The 21,808-nt window shown below is 40.0% G+C and overlaps 1 protein-coding gene across 4 annotated transcripts; it reads left to right on the forward strand.

Annotated features, from left to right (window-relative positions):
- The first annotated feature begins 2,620 nt into the window (after nt 1-2,620).
- On the forward strand, nt 2,621-18,836 carry aspg (asparaginase homolog (S. cerevisiae)). 4 transcript variants are annotated; one of them, XM_088317378.1, is made up of 18 exons: nt 2,621-3,070; nt 4,817-4,943; nt 6,731-6,766; nt 9,254-9,365; nt 9,509-9,634; nt 9,711-9,794; nt 11,102-11,228; nt 11,322-11,434; nt 13,263-13,448; nt 13,518-13,631; nt 13,723-13,842; nt 14,556-14,651; nt 14,798-14,961; nt 15,818-15,904; nt 16,313-16,412; nt 16,502-16,567; nt 16,654-16,692; nt 17,979-18,836. In XM_088317378.1, the coding sequence occupies exons 1-18, from the start codon at nt 2,818-2,820 to the stop codon at nt 18,021-18,023; spliced, it is 1,995 nt and encodes a 664-aa protein (XP_088173504.1). In that variant the 5' UTR covers nt 2,621-2,817; the 3' UTR covers nt 18,024-18,836. The 4 variants fall into 4 exon arrangements, with proteins under 4 accessions (XP_088173504.1, XP_088173521.1, XP_088173512.1 ...); XM_088317395.1 differs by lacking the exon at nt 16,654-16,692; XM_088317386.1 differs by lacking the exon at nt 6,731-6,766.
- The last annotated feature ends 2,972 nt before the right edge of the window (nt 18,837-21,808 follow it).

Raw genomic sequence — 21,808 nt, forward strand, 5'->3', positions numbered from 1 at the left:
GATGTAAATAGTCCGGTAATCAGGGGAGCAGATGGGGATCAGGTGTGTGATCGTTAACGGTGAGCAGGTGCGTGACTGGTGAGGACGAGGTGCTGAGGGGAAACGCCCCTACTCAGCTGATCAAAACAGAAACACAACAGCATGCACACAAAAACAATAACAAAAACCTGTCATGCCCGACGCGGATGTCAGGTTTAAAAGGTCCTGACGCCTTCATTAGACTGAATTAAATGCAGAGATCCCAGAGAAATAACCAGGGAAAGTTTTGTCTTTTACCATTCGCGGATGGGAGGAGAAGTCAGGAGGTGAAGTAGGCGTCTTGCCTGTTCAATCTCCCGCACTCTCTCTCACTTCTCCGACCACCCGCTTGATCTTTTATTCAGAGGAAAACAAAACTTATGGAAATTGAAACTTAAACAAGCGTGTGGGTGTGCCAGTTGTGCGCGTGTGTGCTGAAGCAATAATTTGCGTGTCTGTGTGTGTGTGTGCAATTGTTACTGATACAAATAGTGTATAAAAACATGATTAAAAATACACAAACTATTTACATATTCTCACAGCGGATCATGACAATGTTGAGGGATGTAAGTGTGTATATGCATGGGGATGGGTGTATATATGTACATAAAGTGTAGATTTGCATAGGTTTTCTTTTCCGAATGTTTGCTACTAATGTTATGCATTAACGGCTACATTACGCCGCCGTCTCTGTGTGACCTGTCTTTGCTGCTGTAACACTGCAAACGTCCCATTTGTGGGATTAATAAGGCTATCTTTATCTTTATAATCATACTTTTACGATCACACTTTTATAGTAGATAACTCTTATAATAATTGATAACTCAACATGAGACTTTGAACTTTATTAATCCATCCATCCATTTATCTCTACTGGTTTTTCGCACAAGGGTCGCGGGGGGTTGCTGGAGCCCATCCCAGCAATCTTCGGCAGGAGTCAGGGTACACCCTGAACTGGTTGCCAGCCAATCACAGGGCACACAGAGACGAACAACGATCCGTGCTCACACTCATACCTAGGGGCAATTAAGAGTGTCCAATCAACCTGCCATGCATGTTTATATATATATATATATATATATATATATATATTAGTGCTGTCAAGTGATCAATTTTTTTTAAAACTAATTAATCACAAAAAATTCCAGGATTAATCGCGATTAATCATGTTTTTCAATTACTATTGTTTGCGAAGCTCGTAACAGATATTTACTTGAATAATATCTTGGAATTGATGCAAATTAATTCAAAGACTGTTCTAATAGCTTTCTTTGATTCTTGAATACGATATAATACATCTTTACAGGCATTTTTCTTCTTCAAAACATTTCTCAAATCTGCCCACAAGCGCCACACTCCAGCAGTGTTGGTTTGCAAGGCCCAGTGGTAACTTGAACACAGTTTTTGTTCTGAGACTTGCTAAAGATGTACAGCTAATATGGCGCGATAATTGCAAAGTATGCAAATCATTTTTGAAGTAAATCAAACTGAGTTAATTGAGTTAAAATATTAACTGAGTTAAAACATTTTGGATTAATCACCTGAGTTAATGCTTTAATTTTGACAGCCCTAATATATATATATATATATATATATATATATATATATATATATATATATATATATATATATATACACTTCCTGTTCATGCTACATATGTGTAACTTGATTGTGACTACAAAAAATGACAGATACACGTATACAGTAGATAGCTGAAATTCACTTTTGTCTTGTCAAAACTGAATCATGTCATGTCTGTATACTGTATTTTTTTGCCATTAATGTGTATGGATGGCATTGACCAGTACAGATATCCGCATTCAATATCTGTAGATATCTGTACATTTGTGATATCTATTATCTTCACAACTCCAGTTATAGATACGTCATTTGAAAGTGACGATCTTGAAAGGTATTTAAAAAGAAAATCCATTTTGTACTGGAATAAATGACTAATAGACTCTCCCATTGTTTGACTAGTCAGTTACAGATGTATATGGAAAAAGTGACATGTACTCACTATCTTGAATTGAGGGGAATTATAGCTATTTTGAACAGGAAAAATGACGCTGGAGTTCCATCTATCAACATTTCAATTATAGATAGATGTAATTCACAGCGCGGATATCTGGGAATGAATTGTACAACTTCCTGTTGAGACTAATATATGTATTACTAAAATGTATTTATTTATCTGTATTGACGAAATATATGATACTATATTGACATGCAATTATTAATATTACAACATAAAGAAAATGCAGTTCTTAGTATTGCATACCAAGTAACTATCAAATGCCATTCGCTTGAATGAGAAAGTGACGTCACTAGTCCCAAGCGAAATTACGTTAACGTTCTGAATTGCTTATAGAATCGGAAGAAAAACTGTATTTGAAACGTTCTTTTGAATAGGCAAAACTACATAGCAGATATATTATGTAACACTGTTAAGATGTAAAAAGGGTTTAATGGCTTTGGTACAGGAGGGCCGTGGGTCACTGCGCGTTGAGGAAAGACACTCCTCCTAGTAGTGATGTCACAGGAACAAATCGCCCCCCCCCACATACACACAAAGTAAACTCCCCAGATAAAACTGACCCATTGGCTTCCTAGTAGGTCAACAAGTCTGAGGTAGGCTCATGGCATAACATCGTCTTTACACCTGTCAGTGTTAAAATATAGATTTTGTTTCAGCGTACACGGCTGTTGGTCTTCTGCAGAGTGCATTGTGACGTACAAAGGCCACCGTAGGTTGACACACACTCAGTAGCAGCGGCGGCAGCTTTGGCTTCACTCGTCATGGCGAGTACCCCCCCGAACACCTTCTTGACGCCACTCGCCCGGGCTCTGTCCCATCATAAACTGGACACGGTCGAATCCAACGAGGTGGTCTCGCCTCGAAATTCCCAAGTCCATCCGTGCCGGAGAAGGCAGCTAACGAGCTGCGGGTCGTTCGATGGAACCGAATTGGCCAGCTCGCCAAGTGCGGTCGAAGCGTGCGTCTTGGTCATCAACACCGGAGGGACCATCGGGATGACGCTCACCGACAACGGTAACTATAGTCCGCTTTGCGATTACACGACACTTACGTGGGTGGCCAAGGTCAAGCCGCTAGCACTTTTAGTAGCCTGTTTTTAGCTGCCTCTTGGCGTCATGTCCTGCCGAACACGAGGCTGCCTCATCACATGCAGGTGAATTACTAAACTGGTCAAGTGATTTTGATATACACATGGTACTCCATCCATCATTTATATTTAGATGGATATTTATTGGAAAAGTAGTCTGACAACGCAATTTGAGAGTAGTCAGACAGAAATAAGAAGACAGGACAAAATCAAGAAAGACTAATGCAGTTGTTATCTCCTGTAATAACATGAAATTATATGACAACAGTAATGTCACACATCGTCTGTGGTCACATTTGATCTGTGTGCAGACTTGTACTATACACACTGTGAGGAAAGGATGTGGCAAGTTACAACAAACAGGACATGAGAGAACAAGACAGGACTGGACGTGGAGTGCCAAACTCAAAATATTGACAAATAGTTTTGCAGTGCCAAACAGTCAAATCATTGTTAATATTGCGCATGTATGCTTACAGAGTGCACCCATCACTTAATTTATTACACTCGCTGGAAAGCACTTTGTCACAGCTCCAGCTGTTGTGAAATGCGCTAGATAGATAAAGTTGTATTGTATCACTATTTTCCTTACTCAAAACGAAAGTGATGGCTGAGTATTTGTTGATTTGAATCCCATTATTTTAAGTACAAACTATCTACTTGGCGGAGTAAATATCACAATACAAATAAAAAGCATTTGCTTTTAAAGACAAAACGAACAATGTTGACCTAAGAATCCACCAGCTCAGCCTAGCTTCAATGAACAACTAAATATTGACAGTCTATCTGGCGCATGTCTTTCCAAATAACGCAGGTTCTCTGGTAAAGACAAGGTCACCCACCAATCACGCATATCATATAGTGCTCTTGACATAAGTTCATTTTGAGAGGAAATTATTTTTTGGGGGGCTAAAGATAATCAATTTGACAAAACAGGAAGCAGACCGCCAGTTAAGTTTAATTCAGTGGATCTATAAATATCTAAATCTTATAAACAGGGATAAATCTCTTTGCTTCAAGTTGGCAAATCTCATATTTTTATAACCAATCTATATTATTGGTCAGTCCACATGTGTGGGTGTCATTTTTTGGTATAAATTATTGATCAATATAAAGTGTTAAAAGTGTTATATTTGATGTCATAATGTTAATAGCTGAGTAAACATGGCACTTTTGGCGTCTCCTGAAAATTAATAATTCTGAAGGTACGAGGATTCTGACAACGCCAATGATATGTAAACATGAACAATCAGAATCCACATTTTATGGATTTGTAGCTGTTATATGTAGTTTATGTGCGATTTGCCTTTGAAGAGCAACTCTGGTCATAGTTTGAGAGAGTTGCTCAACTTTTTCTACGATGAATTTTATTTGACAATGTTTACAGTGACTAACGATTTGTATTTATCTTATTTGATCCGAGGTGTGTGGCTTGAATTCTGATATTTTATGAGCCATTCGTGATGGAGTATCTTCAAGTTTGGGTGAAGTTTTAAACCCACATGATTTACTCTCACGTGCTAATCAGCTGTGTCTCATTTTTCAAGATCTGGTTTTAAATGTTGTCGTGATCTCACTTGAGCCACTAGAGTGCAGTATGACACTTATATTGTAAATAGGAGAGATTCCAGAAAAGCCCAATAATTAGTTGTGTTCATATTTGTCCCCCACAGTTCTTGCTCCGAAAGCAAACGCCTTTGTGCAGATTTTACGTAAGCTGCCCATCCTCCACGATGAGACATATGCACAGCAAACCTGCATGTATGACTACTATGGATCCGAGCGCACCTTAGTCCTGCCGTAAGTGGACCCACAAATACGACCTGGAAGAAAAAGTGCAGTTTTTATTGTAATCCACCCGGGGATGACACAATGCAATTTTAAAATTTTTAGTGACAAATTAACATCATTATTGTATGTCACGCTCCCTTGACCTTTTTTTAGTACTTTATCATAGGAGGAGCAAACAAAGATAATTTTGCGGACTCAGATGACTCTGAGTCAGTCACTCAGGTGATTCAATTCTCCTCAGGTTCTTTAGTCACCAGCTCCACCTCCATAAAAAAACAAACAGTCACAGTCACACGATGATTAAATTTAACCAAGATCTGAATTTGCAAATTTAGCAGAAATTATCCTAAAGTACTCTCCATGCATTTTTGTCCGTTGTCTAACAATTGTATGCAGTTTGCTTGCATTAAATATGCCAGATTACTGGTTTATTCTATAGTCGTTGACAAATATTAATAATCATCATGCTATCATATTCTCCCATCCCCTGTGTGGGTTTTCTCCTGTTACTGCGGGTTCCTTCCACATTCCATAAACATGCATGGTAGGTTGATTGAACACTCTAAATCAGGGGTGGGCAAACTTTTTGATTTGCGGGCCACAATGGGTTCTAAAATTTGACAGACCAGGAGCAGAGGGATGGAGTGTTTCTGTAACCTCACCTAATCTGAGAAAAAAAATACAATTCATTTTAAATGAAAGTGAACAAAAGCATTACAACATAATATATGTCTTTGAAAAACTACAGTATTTAGAAAATAAAACATTCACAAGGTTTATTCATTTAATTTTTTTCATGTTCGGCGGGCCAGATTAAAACGTTTAACGGGCCGCAGGTGGCCCCCGGGCTGTAGTTTGCCCACACCTGCTCTAACTTGTCCCTATGTGTGATTGGTTGTTTCTTTATGTGTGAGAACATGTGATTGGCTTGCCCAAAGTCACCTGGGATACGCTCCAATGTTCTTTTGACCCCAGTGAGGATAAGCGGTCCAGAGGACTTGGGGGGGATGGATGGAACGCAGTGCCTAAAGTAACATTTATGTATGCCTATCATTTATTCAGTAGAAGTGCTAATAGATAAAAAGCTTCAGAGGTTGAGTCTGCATGAGATTTTATTATTGTTATTTTTCCTATTAAATTCCCAAAGCATGCTTCTTAGGTTAATTGAAGACTCTAAATTGCTCATAGGTCCTTTTTGTCAACATTTCCATGCAGGTTTCCCTGTAAGATAAGATGAAGATCATAATAACCTCAAGTAACCTTATATAATCAGTTTGTGTATTTCTAATCATGTTTTTATACACTAATTGCATTAATGATTGCACACGCACACACGCCTATATTTTTGCTCCAGAGTTAAGTTTCTGTTGTGTAATCTAACTTTCGTTATGAATTAAGTTTCTGTTATCTTACTCTCGTTGTCTGTTAAGCCATGATGAGTTAGTTTCTGTTTCGTTATGAGTCTGCTTCAAGTTCTAAAGGAGTTAGTTTCTGTTTCGTTATGAGTCTGCTTCAAGTTCTAATAAAAGCAGAGGCGGTGGGGCGGGAAGGCAGAGAGCCTTCGGAGCCGAGCCGCGCGCAGGTCAACTGCTTGCTCTCTCTCTCTGTCCCTCTCTCCCTGCCGCGGCTGGTAAAAAGAACAACCTTGCCTGATTCTTTCTGGCCTCAGCCGACTTTAGTAACAGCTCTCCCACAAAGCGTCAGGGCAGTTAAACCTGACAGTCTCCAACCATTTTTATGTCATGTTTTTTTTTTTTTTTTTTGTGATTAATTAATGACTTTTGTTGCCTTGACAGGATGCAGACCACTCATTCTGACCAACCATTCCACAGGTGCTGTATACTTGGTAGACTTGGTTTGCACTGCCCTTGCGAGTGGTTGGGTGGCTGTACTCTGTGTAAACTGCCCAAACAACATGACTTGCTTGCCTTACAAAATGTGCATGGAAACAAAAAAAAGGAAAATGGGCTGTGTGGACCACCTACAAAGTGTTAATGGTCTAATGCTACTGATTTAATTATACACACATGGGCAGTAATAACTGTACATTAAGTTAACTCAGTTACCCTACATTGCTTTATTTAAAATGAATAATCCTTATGCCCTTTAAAAAAGCTAATTGGATTGCATTTCCCAGGATTCCTTCCAGACCACTTTAACAGAAAAACACAAAATAAAATCCTTTATGCGTGTTGATCAACTGTCTGTTCCTGGTTACACTTATTGACTATTTTAAAAGGTGCAATCCTTACATCGTATGCTGTTTTGTGAAGCCCTATTGGACACGTCACAAGTTTCCCCCCAGTGCAGTAGGACACAGCAACGCAGAAGGATCCATTGTAACTTGAGTTTGCTTCAACAGTCAAGTGTCAGTATCATTTAATCACTCCATTTAAAAAATACATACTTAAACCTTATATTGCAGTTAAGTGGAGCACAATTGGTCTGCATGATTAATTGATTTCCTGTACATCAACAAAAAGGATCACACTCAGAGAAATCTTCACAAACTTAATTTGGTCGGAGTTGTTAACAATAAGAGGCCCGAATATCACTGCTGTCGGACCGAAACTTCATCTGTAACAGTTTGGTGAATTTTATATTTTTTCAAAAATTTATACTATTGGTCAGTCCACCCATGTGGGTGTTATTAACTCATTTATTTGCAAATTATTGACCTTTGTAAAGTGTTGAAATGGCTTGTTCTATGTGATGATGTAATGAAATGTTTTGAAAAATATGCCGTTTTGGGGCTTTCCTGAAAAATAATCGTAGTATACCAGCCTGCATGCTCTCACACTTGCACCAACTAACATCCTAGTACAAACTACATTGACATGAATATACAGGCATGCTTTCATGACATTCCCTGGAGATTTGCAGCCAGCTGGTGAGCATGAAAGACTTGTATATGCTCATGCTAGAGTTCATACTCTATTTGCGCTAACGGTTTGCTCATATGCAAGTCTAATGAAAGCGTTTTTGGTAGTGCAAGTGCCTGGGAATGCCTAAGACTCTGTAAAGGTTCTTTTAAAAAAAATTCTTTCTTAGTTGAGGTGATTTTTTTTTAGGGCTGATGCAACTGTGACACGAATCTCATTTTAATGGACCAACAAAAAAAGCTGCACAATATTGTATCTAAACCAGGTGTGGGCAAACCTTTTGATTGGCGGGCCACAATGGGTTCTAAAATTTGACAAAGGGGCCCGACCAGGAGCTGATGGGTGGAGTGTTTTGGTAACCTCACCTCATCTGAGAAAAAAAAAATACATTTAATTTTAAATGAAAGTGAACAAAATCATTACAACAAAATATATGTATTTGCCACACCACAGTATTTAGAAACTAAAACATCAACAAGGTTTATTCATTTATTTTTCTTCAAGTTTGGCGGCCGGATTAAAATGTTTAACAGGCCGCATGTGGCCCCCGAGCCATAGTTTGTCCACGCCTGATATAAACGCACACGTTTTTATAATAATCATTGATTATTCTGATGCTTTGGGGCTGCACCTCAAGCAAGCAAGTAAAGTAGATGCACCATGTCCTGAATGGCATTCTTTTCATGGCAAAGATCAGCGACATTTGTTCCCGGGTTGTGTGCATTTGAGGCTAATTGCTGTAGAGGTGGACTGGGACTTTCCTCTTCATACCCCTGCTGTTCCTTTCAGAACGTCTTCATGGACTATATAATAGGGCGGCCCATGCTAATCCGCAGGGTGTGCCCGCCCTGTTTCTTAAAACGGGAGATTATAAGGAAAATGAGCCTATCATGCCGTCTTTAAATCCAGTGTCACAGGTGGGGCCCACCCGAGTTAACGCCACTTTAAAAGGCAACATTAATATGTATACTGTACATCCACCCTTCACGCCCAACAATTCAAGTGAAATGGCTCCCCAAATAACCCTCAAGGCATAGCCTATCATCCACTTTATGTCGTACCAGTCTCACAGGGTGTTGAAGCATTTGCCGGAAAAGAAAAATGGCTAATTTGATGCCATTCCCTCGCAATGTGATCCTCCTTTTTACACTCCTTTATCTAAGTTTTGATTCCCCACTGCTTGGGCTCTGCTAAATAGTTTCGTCCGCTTCATAAAGTCACAGTTTTATTGAAAGAAAATGTAACAAGAGCCAACGTGCGTGACAAAGAATAATCATTTTCACTGTGAAGCCAATCAACTTTTATTAACATGTTTTATATGGCTTGGAGTGAACTCCTGCACTTTTGGTGACACTAACAATGTTAGTCAGGAATTTTGTTGTATTATTGAATGGTTTCAAATGGGCATGAAATGATTTTTTTCTGTCTCTGTTTCAGATTGAGTAAAAACAAGAAGAGGATAATCTACACTATTATAGAGTACAGCCCTTTGTTGGACTCGGCCAATATGACCACAGATGACTGGGGGAGAATTGGAAAGGACATTGAGGTACTTGAAAACAATTGAAAATCACCACCTATTTAATTCTTGAAAAAAAAAAAAAGTCATTTTATTATTGTATTGTATTTTGCCCTATTATTACCGGTAAGTGTTTTGACCTGATTTTAAATTGAACTTATTTTATTTTACAGGAAAACTATGAAAGCTATGATGGCTTTGTGATCCTTCACGGCACAGACACCATGGCCTATACGGCCTCCGCGCTGTCTTTCATGCTTGAACATTTGGGCAAGCCCATCGTCCTCACCGGCTCACAAGTAAAAGCAGTAAAAAAAAAAAAATTACCAACATTTTGAATCAAAATACTTGGCTCACTTGAATCTTTGACCTCAGGTGCCTATCTATGAGATGAGGAATGATGGCAGAGACAACCTGTTGGGGGCACTGTTGATCGCCGGCCAGTTTGTCATTCCTGAGGTGAGCCTTTGGTGATGACTGCATTTGGTGACTGCATTTTATGACTATTTTGTTGTGTGTTAAAATAAAATACAGTGAATCCTCGGTTATCGCGGTTAATGGGGACCGAGACCACCCGCGAAAACTGAAAATCCGCGAAGTAGCGGCGCACCTTCAAAAATGCTTAAAAAAAAAGTGCGAAGTAGCGGCGCACCTTCAAAAATGCTTAAAAAAAAAAAAGTGCGAAGTAGCGGCGCACCTTCAAAAATGCTTAAAAAAAAAGTGCGAAGTAGCGGCGCACCTTCAAAAATGCTTAAAAAAAAAAAAAAAAAAAAAAAAATATATATATATATATATATATATATATATATATATATATATATATACATACACGGGTAGAGAGAGAGAGAGAGTGAAATTCATGTTATAACAAAAAAAAATATATATATATTATTAAAACTTATTATTTTTTATTCCCCAGCCATTATTTTTGTATTTATTCAATTACTTCTTTTTGTATTTATTTAATTACTTCGACTTTTACCTGCTGGTACGCCGTCCGGTGTGCCCTGTGAAATGAAAGGTGGCATTCTTCATTTATTTATTTATTCATTTATTCATTCATAACTGACAGCCTCGCGCTCCGCTCATGCCCGGGCGGAAGGTGTTCCTCTTCGGCTTAACTGCCACGCACGCTGGCCGGAGCTCTGGTACGGTCCGAACCGCGCCAAACGTCGCCCCAAATCGTGCCCGGGGGAACGTGCTCTTCTTCGTCCACTCTCCTCTTCGCCCACGCTCTTCTTCGGCGCACGCCGGCCGTCTAACCGCTCCAGCGCCCCGTCGTGCCGCTCGGCGAAACTACAATGCCCCCGAATATTTTTTAGACCCGCGAAGCACTGAACCCGCGAAAGGTGAACCGCGAAGTAGCGAGGGTTCACTGTAGTAAGATTTAAACCAGATGAACAAAAAAAATCCCATAACCTCACTTATTATGACTACATGAACTACTTTATTACTATCTTTAAATTGTGCAGCTGTGCTTGTATGCAGAGCACCACTTGGCTGATGAGACTGCTTCTATGCATCTACTTGTGTTTCGTAACTCTCAAGAGCAATTATCAGGAACAGGACCAACACTGACGTTATCTTGAATGCACGGTTCAAGTGCAACAAATTCCATCCTTTGTTCACAACCGATAAGATTGACAAAACGATACTTGTGTGCATGCGTGTAGTATTCCCTCCATCCTAAATGACCATTTGTGTGCTTGCTTCTTAAGGCCAATGTAGGGCATCGATTTAAATATAAATCATCTGTCTCTCCTCAGGTGTGCTTGTACTTCTACAACAAGCTCTATAGAGGAAACCGTGTAACCAAAGTGGATGCTGGGAGTTTTAATGCATTCACGTCCCCTAATTTGGCTCCACTTGCCACTGCAGAGGTTGATATTGCAAGTAAGTTAGCCGCCACGACGGACCGGTCTCATGTGTGAACAAAAGTGTTGTCGAGTACAGTAGATTTAGCTGTCCTGTCATCCTTTCCTGCAGTAAACTGGGACACGGTTTGGAGGGCAAACACCACAGCAAAGTTTCAGGTCTCCACTGACCTCAACAGGAATGTCGGCCTATTGAGGCTTTTCCCAGGAATAACCGCTGCCACTGTAAGTGGTCCTGTGACTATTGATCTGGTGGTCCCTAATGTGTCCAATGCTTGCCGTGCTATAGTCTCCTCCAATTTTAAGAAATTTACTCAGCAGACATTTAAGATCTTAAGTCTTTTTTTTAAACTTTTTATTGGCCCTCTTTCCTGTGTGTAATTTATCGATCTTTAATAGTCTCGAATGATCCAATTTACCTGGAAGCTGGTGTGAAAGCAGCCTTTGAATCACCTCCAAATTTGTGTTGAAGGGGTATTAGACACAGGAGAACTCTTTCAAATTATTAAAGAAAATCTCAATATTGTATGTCTCTTTTGGAGTAGCCTAAAACTTGTAATTTCACATTTTAATGTCTGTGTTAATTTGTGCTCTGCTCAAATCAATCCAAATCCTTCCGTTCATTTTCTCTGGCACATGTCGTGGGTGATCCAACATGCTGCCCTATTAAGGAGGTCTGGGATGAAATTATGACACCTCTCAAGTTTTAAAAAAGTACAAACCATAGTTGGACTGTTAATGTGTTGACAAAAACTTGTACAGATGAAGATAAAACACAACCCACCAAGGCCAAATTCTATTTTGCCCTATTGCTTCATGAGAGCGTCACGGTGGATGACTGGTTAGCATGTTGGCCTCACAAGGCAGTGGCCGTGGGTTTGATTCCGGCTCTGGCCTTCCTGTGTGGAGTTTGCATGTTTTCCCCATGCCTGCGTGGGTTTCCTCTGGGTACACCGGTTTCCTCCCACATTCCAAAAAGATGCATTGCAGGTTGATTGGACACTCTACAATTGCACCTAGGTATGAGTGTGAGCGCGGATGGTTGTTCGTCTCTGTGTGCCCTGCAATTGGCTGGCAACCAGTACAGGGTGTCCCCCGCCTACTGCCTGAAGACAGCTGGGAGAGGCTCCAGCACCCCCCTGCGACCCTAGTGAGGAGAAGCGGTACAGATAAAGGATGGATGGATGTTTCATTGGAACTACTACGGAATAAAAAGCATGATGAATTGACAGTTTACTCATAGAAGAAGAGCAGTAATAGCGTTGCTTTTGAATTCCTTCCCAAAATGTTATTCAAAGTTGACAAACTGTTCCGACACTCTTGTTTGCCCTAACTGCAATAAAATAATGTTAACTTCAGTTTAATGATGCAATTATCCCACTTCTTAGTTTCCTGCTCATGTAAACCCAATCAGAGCTCAGCTCAGAGACAGATAGGTTCGCGTTATGGGCCATGACCAATCACCCAGTAAAGAGGAAGGCTTGGCATTGATAGTGAAGCGTTTAGTTGCAGCTCGCGTTTCGGAGGCCGCCAGGAGAGTGACTTTACGGTCTCAATCTGCTCCCGCAGCCCAGTACGACCATCAAGGCTTTCTTACAGCCTTTAACTGTTTTTTATGAGGCGTCGTTTTGATGGGGCACCAGACTCTTGTGTGCGTCGCCGTGTCGGCACTACGAGAGCTTCATTGCTAATATGCGTCAAATATTTCTTGTCAAAGCGCTTATGGCATCAAAAAAGTAACCAATTTTACAGAGCCCCTCACCTCATATTTTGTGCTAACTGTCCTGCACTCGCCAAGTGACTTTACGGTTGCGAACACCTTCAGATTGATTGCCCTCCTTGCGGACACTGCCATCATCTGCTGTTCTAATCATATGCCGTGGCTAATGATGTGGCACATGGCCTTCCAGTGACTGGAATACTTGCAGAGTCTCCAGCAGATGGGCTTTTAGGAGCGTTGATGGGTTTGGGCATTAGAGAGTTGCAAAAAAAAAACCCTGCATTCTCCTGAACTGCTATGCATTTTTTTTAATGCACTCATCACAATTTTTAGGTGAGGGCTTTCCTGCAGCCACCCATGGAAGGAGTTGTTCTGGAGACCTATGGCAGTGGAAACGGCCCGGATAACCGCTCTGACTTGTTGGAGGAGTTAAAGAAGGCCACCGACTCCGGCGTCATCATCATAAACTGCACGCAGTGTCTGAGGGGGACGGTGTCTACCTCCTACGCTACTGGAAAGGTTGTGCCCTAAAACTCAATGTTTTTTTTTCATATTTGGGGCATGAGTTAAAACTAAAACACAATTTAGGTATTGATGGATGCCGGGCTGATAACTGGTGGTGACATGACTCCAGAGGCTGCCCTATCAAAGCTGTCCTATGTGTTGGCCAAAGCGGACCTTGATCTGGCGGGCAAGAAAAAGGTTGGTCGTATATCAACGGGTGAAGTCAATCAACACACTAAAATAAAGACCTCAGAATTATGCTCGGTATGCCCAATGTTTTTGCGTACAGATGATGGGCCAGAACCTGCGAGGTGAGATGACTGCTGACTTGGCAGGAGCCAAGTTTAGTCTGAGTGACAGTCGATTCATCCAGGTCGTCGCCAAGTCTTTGAGCATTAGCTGCAAAGAGGTGAGAGATTCTCGGACAAGCAATATAGAGTATATATGTTGAATATGCAGAATAAAATAATATAATTTGGAGATGTTAAGATCAACTTGGCTTAACTGGCAGTTACTGACTTCCATTGGATTTATTTTTTGTTTGTGTGTTGAAGTTTGATTTTGAATGAACTTGAGAGTTCAACATAGGCCAAATATTACAATTTCCTACTATAGTTTTGATGTTGTCCAACAACCAAACATGTGCATTGCGAACTGGTCGCTAATTCCCAAATAAATAACGGGGCCGAAAGTGTCTCTACTGTAATCAGTTCAGAGTGGAAACGTTAGGGTTTAAGCCACCTTTTTTGGATTGCATTGTCAAACTATAGCTGGTAGCTACTACACCACTAACTAATGTCAAGTGTTACCCTATTGTCACAAATGACCCACAGCTTTACTATTTCAATGCCGCATTATTAATAAAAACGGCCTGTGACTTGGAAAAGTGTTTTTTCAAGCTTGACCTCGCCATTCATCAGCATTGTAGTTTACAAATTACAGTGTTTGCGTGTGTGAGCATGTGCACGTTTATGAAGCTACCACTACAAATATTGCCTTCATAAGCTTAACTTTATTCCCTACCTTTTTTCAATATTTAAAAAAAAATATCCCACTTTCTATTTCCTTGTAGCCCTTAAGGCAGTGTGTTCATTTCCATGTTTCCATGTCCACACTCCACAGGAGCTGGAGGCCATCAGGGATGCTCTGACACCTTCGCTGGCTTGTGCAGCCACAAAGATCGGTGACATCGAGGCCTTAGAAACCCTAAAAGAAATTGCAAGTCACACTCTAATGTGTAGCACACGTTCACGTTGTCAAGCTCCATTACCCTTATAGATTGTTCCTTAGTTAATTGATTGCCGGACAATAAATTTAAAGCACAGAATGAATCGCCTGATGTTCTTTTTCTGCTCATGGCTCAGGGCAGTAATTTGTGTCTGGGCGACTATGATGGACGAACCCCTCTGCATATTGCTGCATGCGAAGGAAATCTGGAAGCGGTGCAGTACCTGCTGACGATTGGTGCCACGGTTTACGCAAAAGATCGCTATGGCGACACACCCTTGTGCAATGCTGTGCGCTTCAGGTAAGCCGAGGACTTGTTGTCATCTGAATGGTTCCTTCTGTCAATGAAGCAGCTCGTACACAGAATGATTGGCAGTATGGGAGCAGAGAAACAAGGGGAGTAACAAAGGTTAATACATGATTCAAGCTATTTAGGCTAATTGTCATATGCCCTGTCCAGACTGTGTTTATTAATATCATCATTGTCATTCCTTGACATTGCCCCAAATATTTGTCAAAGTCTAATTTTCCCACCCATATTCTTTTATTTTAGCCTCAGGGAGAAAACGTATGTGTTGGAATTGTGCCAAATGACTGTCCCTTTTTTTAACGGTTGGCACTACAAGCAGCGACATGTTTCCTTTGTTGGTTGAGAGAGTCCTCATAGCATCGCTTCACCTCCTTTGCTGCATTCCATGCCTTCCTCTGCTGCTTCTAATTGTGACAGCACATTTGTCTATACTCAAACATTGCAGGCAGAGCGCTTTACCGAAATTAAAACGTCAAAGTCATTTAAAGAGACGGGTGTGGAGATGCGGGCGTGGCCTCTGAACCAGTCCTGCAGCCTCAGTCACAGTTTTTCACAGTTCATACATACTGGCTGTAGATCCACATAGACTGAAAAGATTAACTAACAGTGTGCCAACATAGACCTATGATGAAATCTTTTTGTTTCTGTTGTTAATTTTCTGTGCAGTACTGTTGCACTTCTGGTGACTCCTGTGTGGGCGGTTAGGGTATATGCGCGCGACGTGGCTCGTGTTCTTACTTGTCACCACCAACAGTTTTGTTGTGTAAAAAATAATAATAATTTTTTTTTTTTATTGAGTTGTGCCTTTCTGGAAAGAAAACACTAATGTTGACATCCTCTGACATAGGCACAAGGATGTTGTCAAGCTCCTGAGGAAGACGGGAGCCCACTTTTCCCGAGACAAGTTGGAGGAGGCAGGATCAGAACTGTGCAGGTCTCACCCACACACACGCACACACACGCACACACGCAAGTGCGCATACACACAGAGTGTCAGATCCACACCAACCCATCCTACATAGCTAACACAAGCCTAACCAGTTTGCTGGCCCTTCCATTCACCAGAGGAATGCTCCCTGGCTACATAGCGTTGGTACTCCCCCATATCGTGTGCCCCTGTCGTCGAAGATGCTTACATATTAAACTGTCACAAACACATACCTTGTGAGCTATGAGCATGGCTGGTCAAATAAAAACAAACAACCCCCCCAAAAAAACATTGCAGAGCATGGTGGTGATAATTTGGCATTCCTAATGTGCTGGGCTCGTTTACTAAAAAGCCACAAGACAAGTTTTGGAAACAATTGTGATCATTACTTGTTGTTTTGTTGTTGTTTGTTAGCTTGGTTGTCAGTGGCGACCTGGAGGGTCTGGAAATTTGGAGTCTCGCTGGAGCTGATCTGAATAAACCAGGCTATGATGGGCAGACAGCAATAGAATTGGTGGGTGGTTTGAGGATATTACATTGCACTGAAATTATACTCTTGGAAATTGTTAGAAACCCCAGTATGCACATTTTTTTTTTGTCCAGGCCAACGCTGCTGGTAAACCAGAAGTGGCTGCCTTCATACTAAATATCCTAAACAATAAAATGAAGGTAAACACTTTTTTAAAGACTACTGCTTATAATACAATACTTGTACTTCCAACTCTTTAATGACATGTCTATCTGCCTGATTTCAGACAGGATTGAATGAATATGATGAGGATGAGAATGAGGAGGTAAAAGAAATAGTGAACTTGTGTGATTCCTCATCCCTTCATTGTGAGATCCCATTAAGCATGACTTTGGATTTGAGTTTTAATTCTGAACATTACCCCACTCCTGTTCTGCATCTGTGTTTTAAATCTATTAATCTGAATTCTGGTCCCCTGAAGGAATCCATCAGATGGAGGAAAACCATGCAAAATGTGGAGGAATCAAAGAGTAGAGTTTTAGGCTGTTTAGTTTATAAACTCGAATATGTGCAGAAGTCAGTATTTATTTCATGTTTATAATGAACATTTTAATGAATAGTTGATGAGTGGCTTCTTACAACAATGAAGAGCACCAGCAAGTGAATGAAAAACTTGAAAAACTGAAGCAGCAAATCAGCAGCTGCATTATTATAGTGATATTCTTTTACCTTCAAGTACTATTTCTTGATGACAGATTCCTACCAATTTTGAATGCTATCTAGCACAAAATGGCCGAGGTAGCCGAGTTTAAAGATTTTTCCCCCAGCACTCTAGTGATAATGTTCCTCAGAAATTTAATTTGGCAATTTCATGTTCTATATAGCATGGTGCTTGCACAGCTCCCTCACAGTCGAACATTTCTGGAATGAAATCCCATTTGGCCTTTCTGTGTGGACTGCGCTTGTGTGGCTTTTTGCCCCGATGTAGTCCTGTTTCCTCCCTCATTCCCAAACTATGCAAGACTAAATTTGTCTGAATGTGATTTAACTGCAAAAATGTCCAGGGTGTACCCTGCGTCTCGGCCAAAGTCATCAGGGGTAGGCACTAATTTAGCCGTGACCCTGAAGCATTAGCAGAAGAGGTCTTATAGATTCTTGAATTATGTTAAATTCAAACGTTTTGCGCGGCATGTTAGTCAAAAATAATTTCTGTACATAATGACACACCCATTTGCATTGTTAAAGCACTTTCTAGTCGTGATTAATGGGCACCAGATTCCAACCATTTTCTACCACATTTTTTTGTGGCTGGTTAAAAAAAAGGAAGTACAATATACACAGTAGCTAACCATTAACACTCAAATTCACACCCATGGGAAATTTAGGGTGTCGAATTCACCTGACATGCTTTTGAAAAGTGGGAGGAAGCCTTTCTTGTAATTTGAGTCATCATTTCCATGTCTCGCATATATTGGATATGCAACCTTGCCCATTTGTGTGTGTTGTGACTTTGTTGTGGTATTTGTGCTTTGTGTGAAGACTTCGAATGCCTCTCGTCTCCACTTCCTGCTTCTTGTTGATCTGATTTTCATTTGTTTCTTCTTGCATCAGAATGGCAGCGTGATCGAGTTTGCTGCCTCTCCTGCTGAAATGTGAGCCCCAGGCACTTCATCCAGTTGCCAAGTTGCATCCACTTCTCACTCCGTCCACCAGTACACACTTAAGCGCAGCTTGTTTGAAGCCATGAATGATTACAACGTCCCCGTCCAACTGCGTTATAAGCACAACACAGGTTTGAATGCACAGCACAGTGGAATATTAGCACAGATTGCGTGTAAATATCAGTATATATGCATGAGGCTACAAATGATTTTATTGTGGAGGATGAACCAAATGCTGCTCTAAAATAAAAGACTGCCAGGCTTATACGGTATAATTACTGTGACGATAATACAATCATGTTCAGGGTCTTTAATTTTTAAACTTATTTTTTATAGTGAGATAAAACAAAGACACTGAATCAAATGATGTATATGTTCTTGATCTACCTTGGTCAAATACCTCTAAGAGTGTCCTGCTGCCAGAACACGTGTTAGAAAACTGTGACTCTGCAGACTGATCCAGCCTGTTTCTCCGCCGGAAGTCGTCGAGCCGGAAGAGTGGCATAGCTCTCTCGCTGAAACGGAACTGGCCATTTCAGTTACAGCCTGGTTTCTGCATGTGATTTCTTTTTAGATATTTTATTCATGTTTAGCATGTTTGCCCTTTCCCTCTGCTGTGTTAACTGCTATCTCTTTGTTCGTTTTACTCAAGCAATGTGCTGATCGAGTGTTTAATGCTGTTTCTTGTTTGTAATGTAACACAAATAATCCTGCCGTTTCACAATTGAATGTCTTGATGCTTTTTTTTTTTGTGATTATGTCTCTGTTTAAAAAAAGCAAAAGAAATAAATCACCTTAATCAAAACAATATTCTGTTATTACTGGTCAACAAAACGCTCCACATGCCCTCAAAGTTATGATTTTGTTAGACACTCGAACATGTAAAATTGAATTCCTGTGTCCTTGCCAGTTTTGAGCTTCAAATTATTTTTTATTTGAAAGATGTTTTAAACATGTTTTATTTTTTGAGGCAAAGTGTTTATTGTCATGAATGTTGGGAAATATTTTCCAAACGTTCACCCTGTGTAATGAAATTGTTTGCCGTCTACATAGATGCCAACATAATGTAAGGATGTAAAAAAAAAGCTATTGAGAAATAATGCAAAGGAAATGAAATATAGTAGATGCATGCCTCTTCAAAATCAAACAAACGTATGTAATTCAATTTTAGAACTCATGAGTAGGGCAAAAGTGACTTATGTTAGGTTATTATATCATTTTTAAGTTAGCGCATCATTTTAACAGTAAAAGAACCATGATGAACAAATCTTTTGTTTAAAATCTCTAACTTATTTTAACATTTGCCGCCAATAAAAATTCACTTTAACTCAAAATATGTCCTAGGAATTAATCAGTTTGGGTTAACAGTATTTAAATTAGTTTATTAATTTATATAGTGTCCAAGGCCTGGGTACACTGAACATGGCGTGTTAAATCTTTATGCAGAATTTATTTATATTATTAGTTGTTTAATTTTATTTTAAATACATATTTTTGTTCAAATACATTTAATTTCCCCATCTAAATACAGTTATGCTGAATATATATTCTATTCTATTCTATTCTATTCTATTGTTTTCTTCTTGTTCTTTTTAATGATTATGCCACATTCATAAAATTAATTTTGGAGCTATCAGTTGTTAAGTATTAATATATTTTTGGAACTTTGCAAATGAACATGATGCTTTCTTCTAATGGATTAATTGATCATTAAACACCACTAATTAAAACTTTATGACAGCAATACTTTAGCATTTTATAATAACACTGTGATAATCTTTTTAAATAATGATACAGAGCTTTCTTTAAATCTATCGAACTTTTTCATTGTAATTGATTTCATTTTTCAATGATTGCGCGGAAGGGATCCCATGTTCCTACTGTCTTACGGCGAGGCAGTACGCCCGTTTGCCTCAAGGTTAAATGACCAAATATGGTTCCTAAAAATAAAGATTCAACTAAATAAATAGGGTCAGAAGTCTGTTGTCGATCTGATCTATTTTGTGAGGGCGGTTGCCCGGTTTTCGTGCCTACTGCTTGGAACCCAGCTCATCCGGTCGGACCAGCATGGGCCTCATTCCTGCCTGAATGAAACTTGTTTAAACCGAGCCCCAAAATCATCACATATAAAGCCGAGTGGCACTTCAGTTGACACAGTGTGAGCGCAGGTGACAGCAAGGTAAGAAAGAGCAATGCATGGAAGGAAATCATCTTCTTCAAGGTAATGGCTTAATGACCCAGTATGGCGATCGCTCTTCTATAAAACTTGATCTTGGAGTGATACATTTTTCAGAAACAGAATCCAGGATTTTGAACATGAACGTGGTCTCCCTGATTGAGTGGTTCTCGACAGTTCAACAGTTCTTTGAAAAAATTGTGAAATGTTTAGGACCACTTGACCAGTCAGACATTTGCTGCTTAGATCCGCCTTTTGTTGGAGCTGCACGGTGAGAAAGGATTTCTCAAGGTTCCCATTTGATGATTTTTTTTAAACTGTTTAGAGTTTGCCTTATTCTGTTTGTGCCTCCTTAAAATACAAAGACAACTAACCAGCCACAAATTGCAGAGGTCTCTTTAAAAAAAAAAAAAAACAGCACCAGGTTCAGTTGGATTGCTCTGCTGGCACGCATGCGGTTGTTAACAGCTCTACAGCTTTGCTCGTATTTTCTCTGTTTATCGTTGCTGTAATTAAAGGTCCTGATTAAAACAAGTCATTAAAAATAATTGGTCTCTGTTGAGTCACTGTGGAGGTGAACAGCAAACCTGTGTGGACAATCAGGGACAATCATTGCTGCGGAAACATAATGCCCATTCTAAATACAAACCACTGAGGATGGCAGTTGAACATCAAATAGCGAGAAAGAAGTCAGTCACCATGTTGTGTGTCTTCAATCAAATCACCTAATTTATTTGGTGTAAGAGTGTCCCTTCTTTAACTTGATTTAAAAACTATAGATTGTGTTTGCATGACAGGAGGTCAAATGTGGATCCAAATGGATTCACCTGAGTTTTTCATTGATGGTTCTGCTGGAGAAAATACTTTCCCACCCTCTCTTTTTGCATCAGGGGTGGAGATACGTGGTGGCCAGAAGTGGCCATGGCCAATCCTTGTCACTTCATGACCACCCCCACACCATTTTGTGATTTGTGATTCTCCATCTTTTTCACAAGGATAAATTATTCTTGGGCCCCATCTATACTCTTCCAGTTATTTATATTAACTGCATATTTAAAAACAAATTAATCCGAATGAAAAATTTTGAATTATCTGTATTCAGTTAAGAATATTTGATTCTCACAGTCTATATCGAACATTCCTTTCGCAACACGGCAAGCAAACAACATGGCTGAGAAGTCATTGTTTTATCATACCATCTAGAGTTATGGTTTCATGAAATAAAATGAACACATACACATAGAATTTTGATGAATTAACAGATTGGTCGTCAGTGACAATGGAACACTCTGATTGTTAGCTAGTGAATCAGTGCATGGGATTGAAGTAGACTATGTGATAGTAAAACCAAACAAAGCTGCAGCAAAGAAAATAGCATTTATTGTATTGAGTTTCTCTGGTCACCTCACTGAAAACATCTTTGCTACGCCCCTGGTCATCATACAGAATAATTTCGGTGTATGTACATCGTGTAGTTGATTACGAACGACAGTACCGTACAACAGTCAAGAATGTTAAATGCCAACTGTGTAGAAAGCTCTTCTTCGCACATCCCTCGAGGGAGCCTGACCACCACCAACAGGCCGCTAGAGGAACAGCACGCA

Source organism: Idiotropiscis lumnitzeri, chromosome 1, assembly GCF_059441095.1.
Source record: "Idiotropiscis lumnitzeri isolate Australia: NSW breed Sydney's pygmy pipehorse chromosome 1, RoL_Ilum_1.0, whole genome shotgun sequence".
Taxonomy (NCBI): Eukaryota; Metazoa; Chordata; class Actinopteri; order Syngnathiformes; family Syngnathidae; genus Idiotropiscis; species Idiotropiscis lumnitzeri.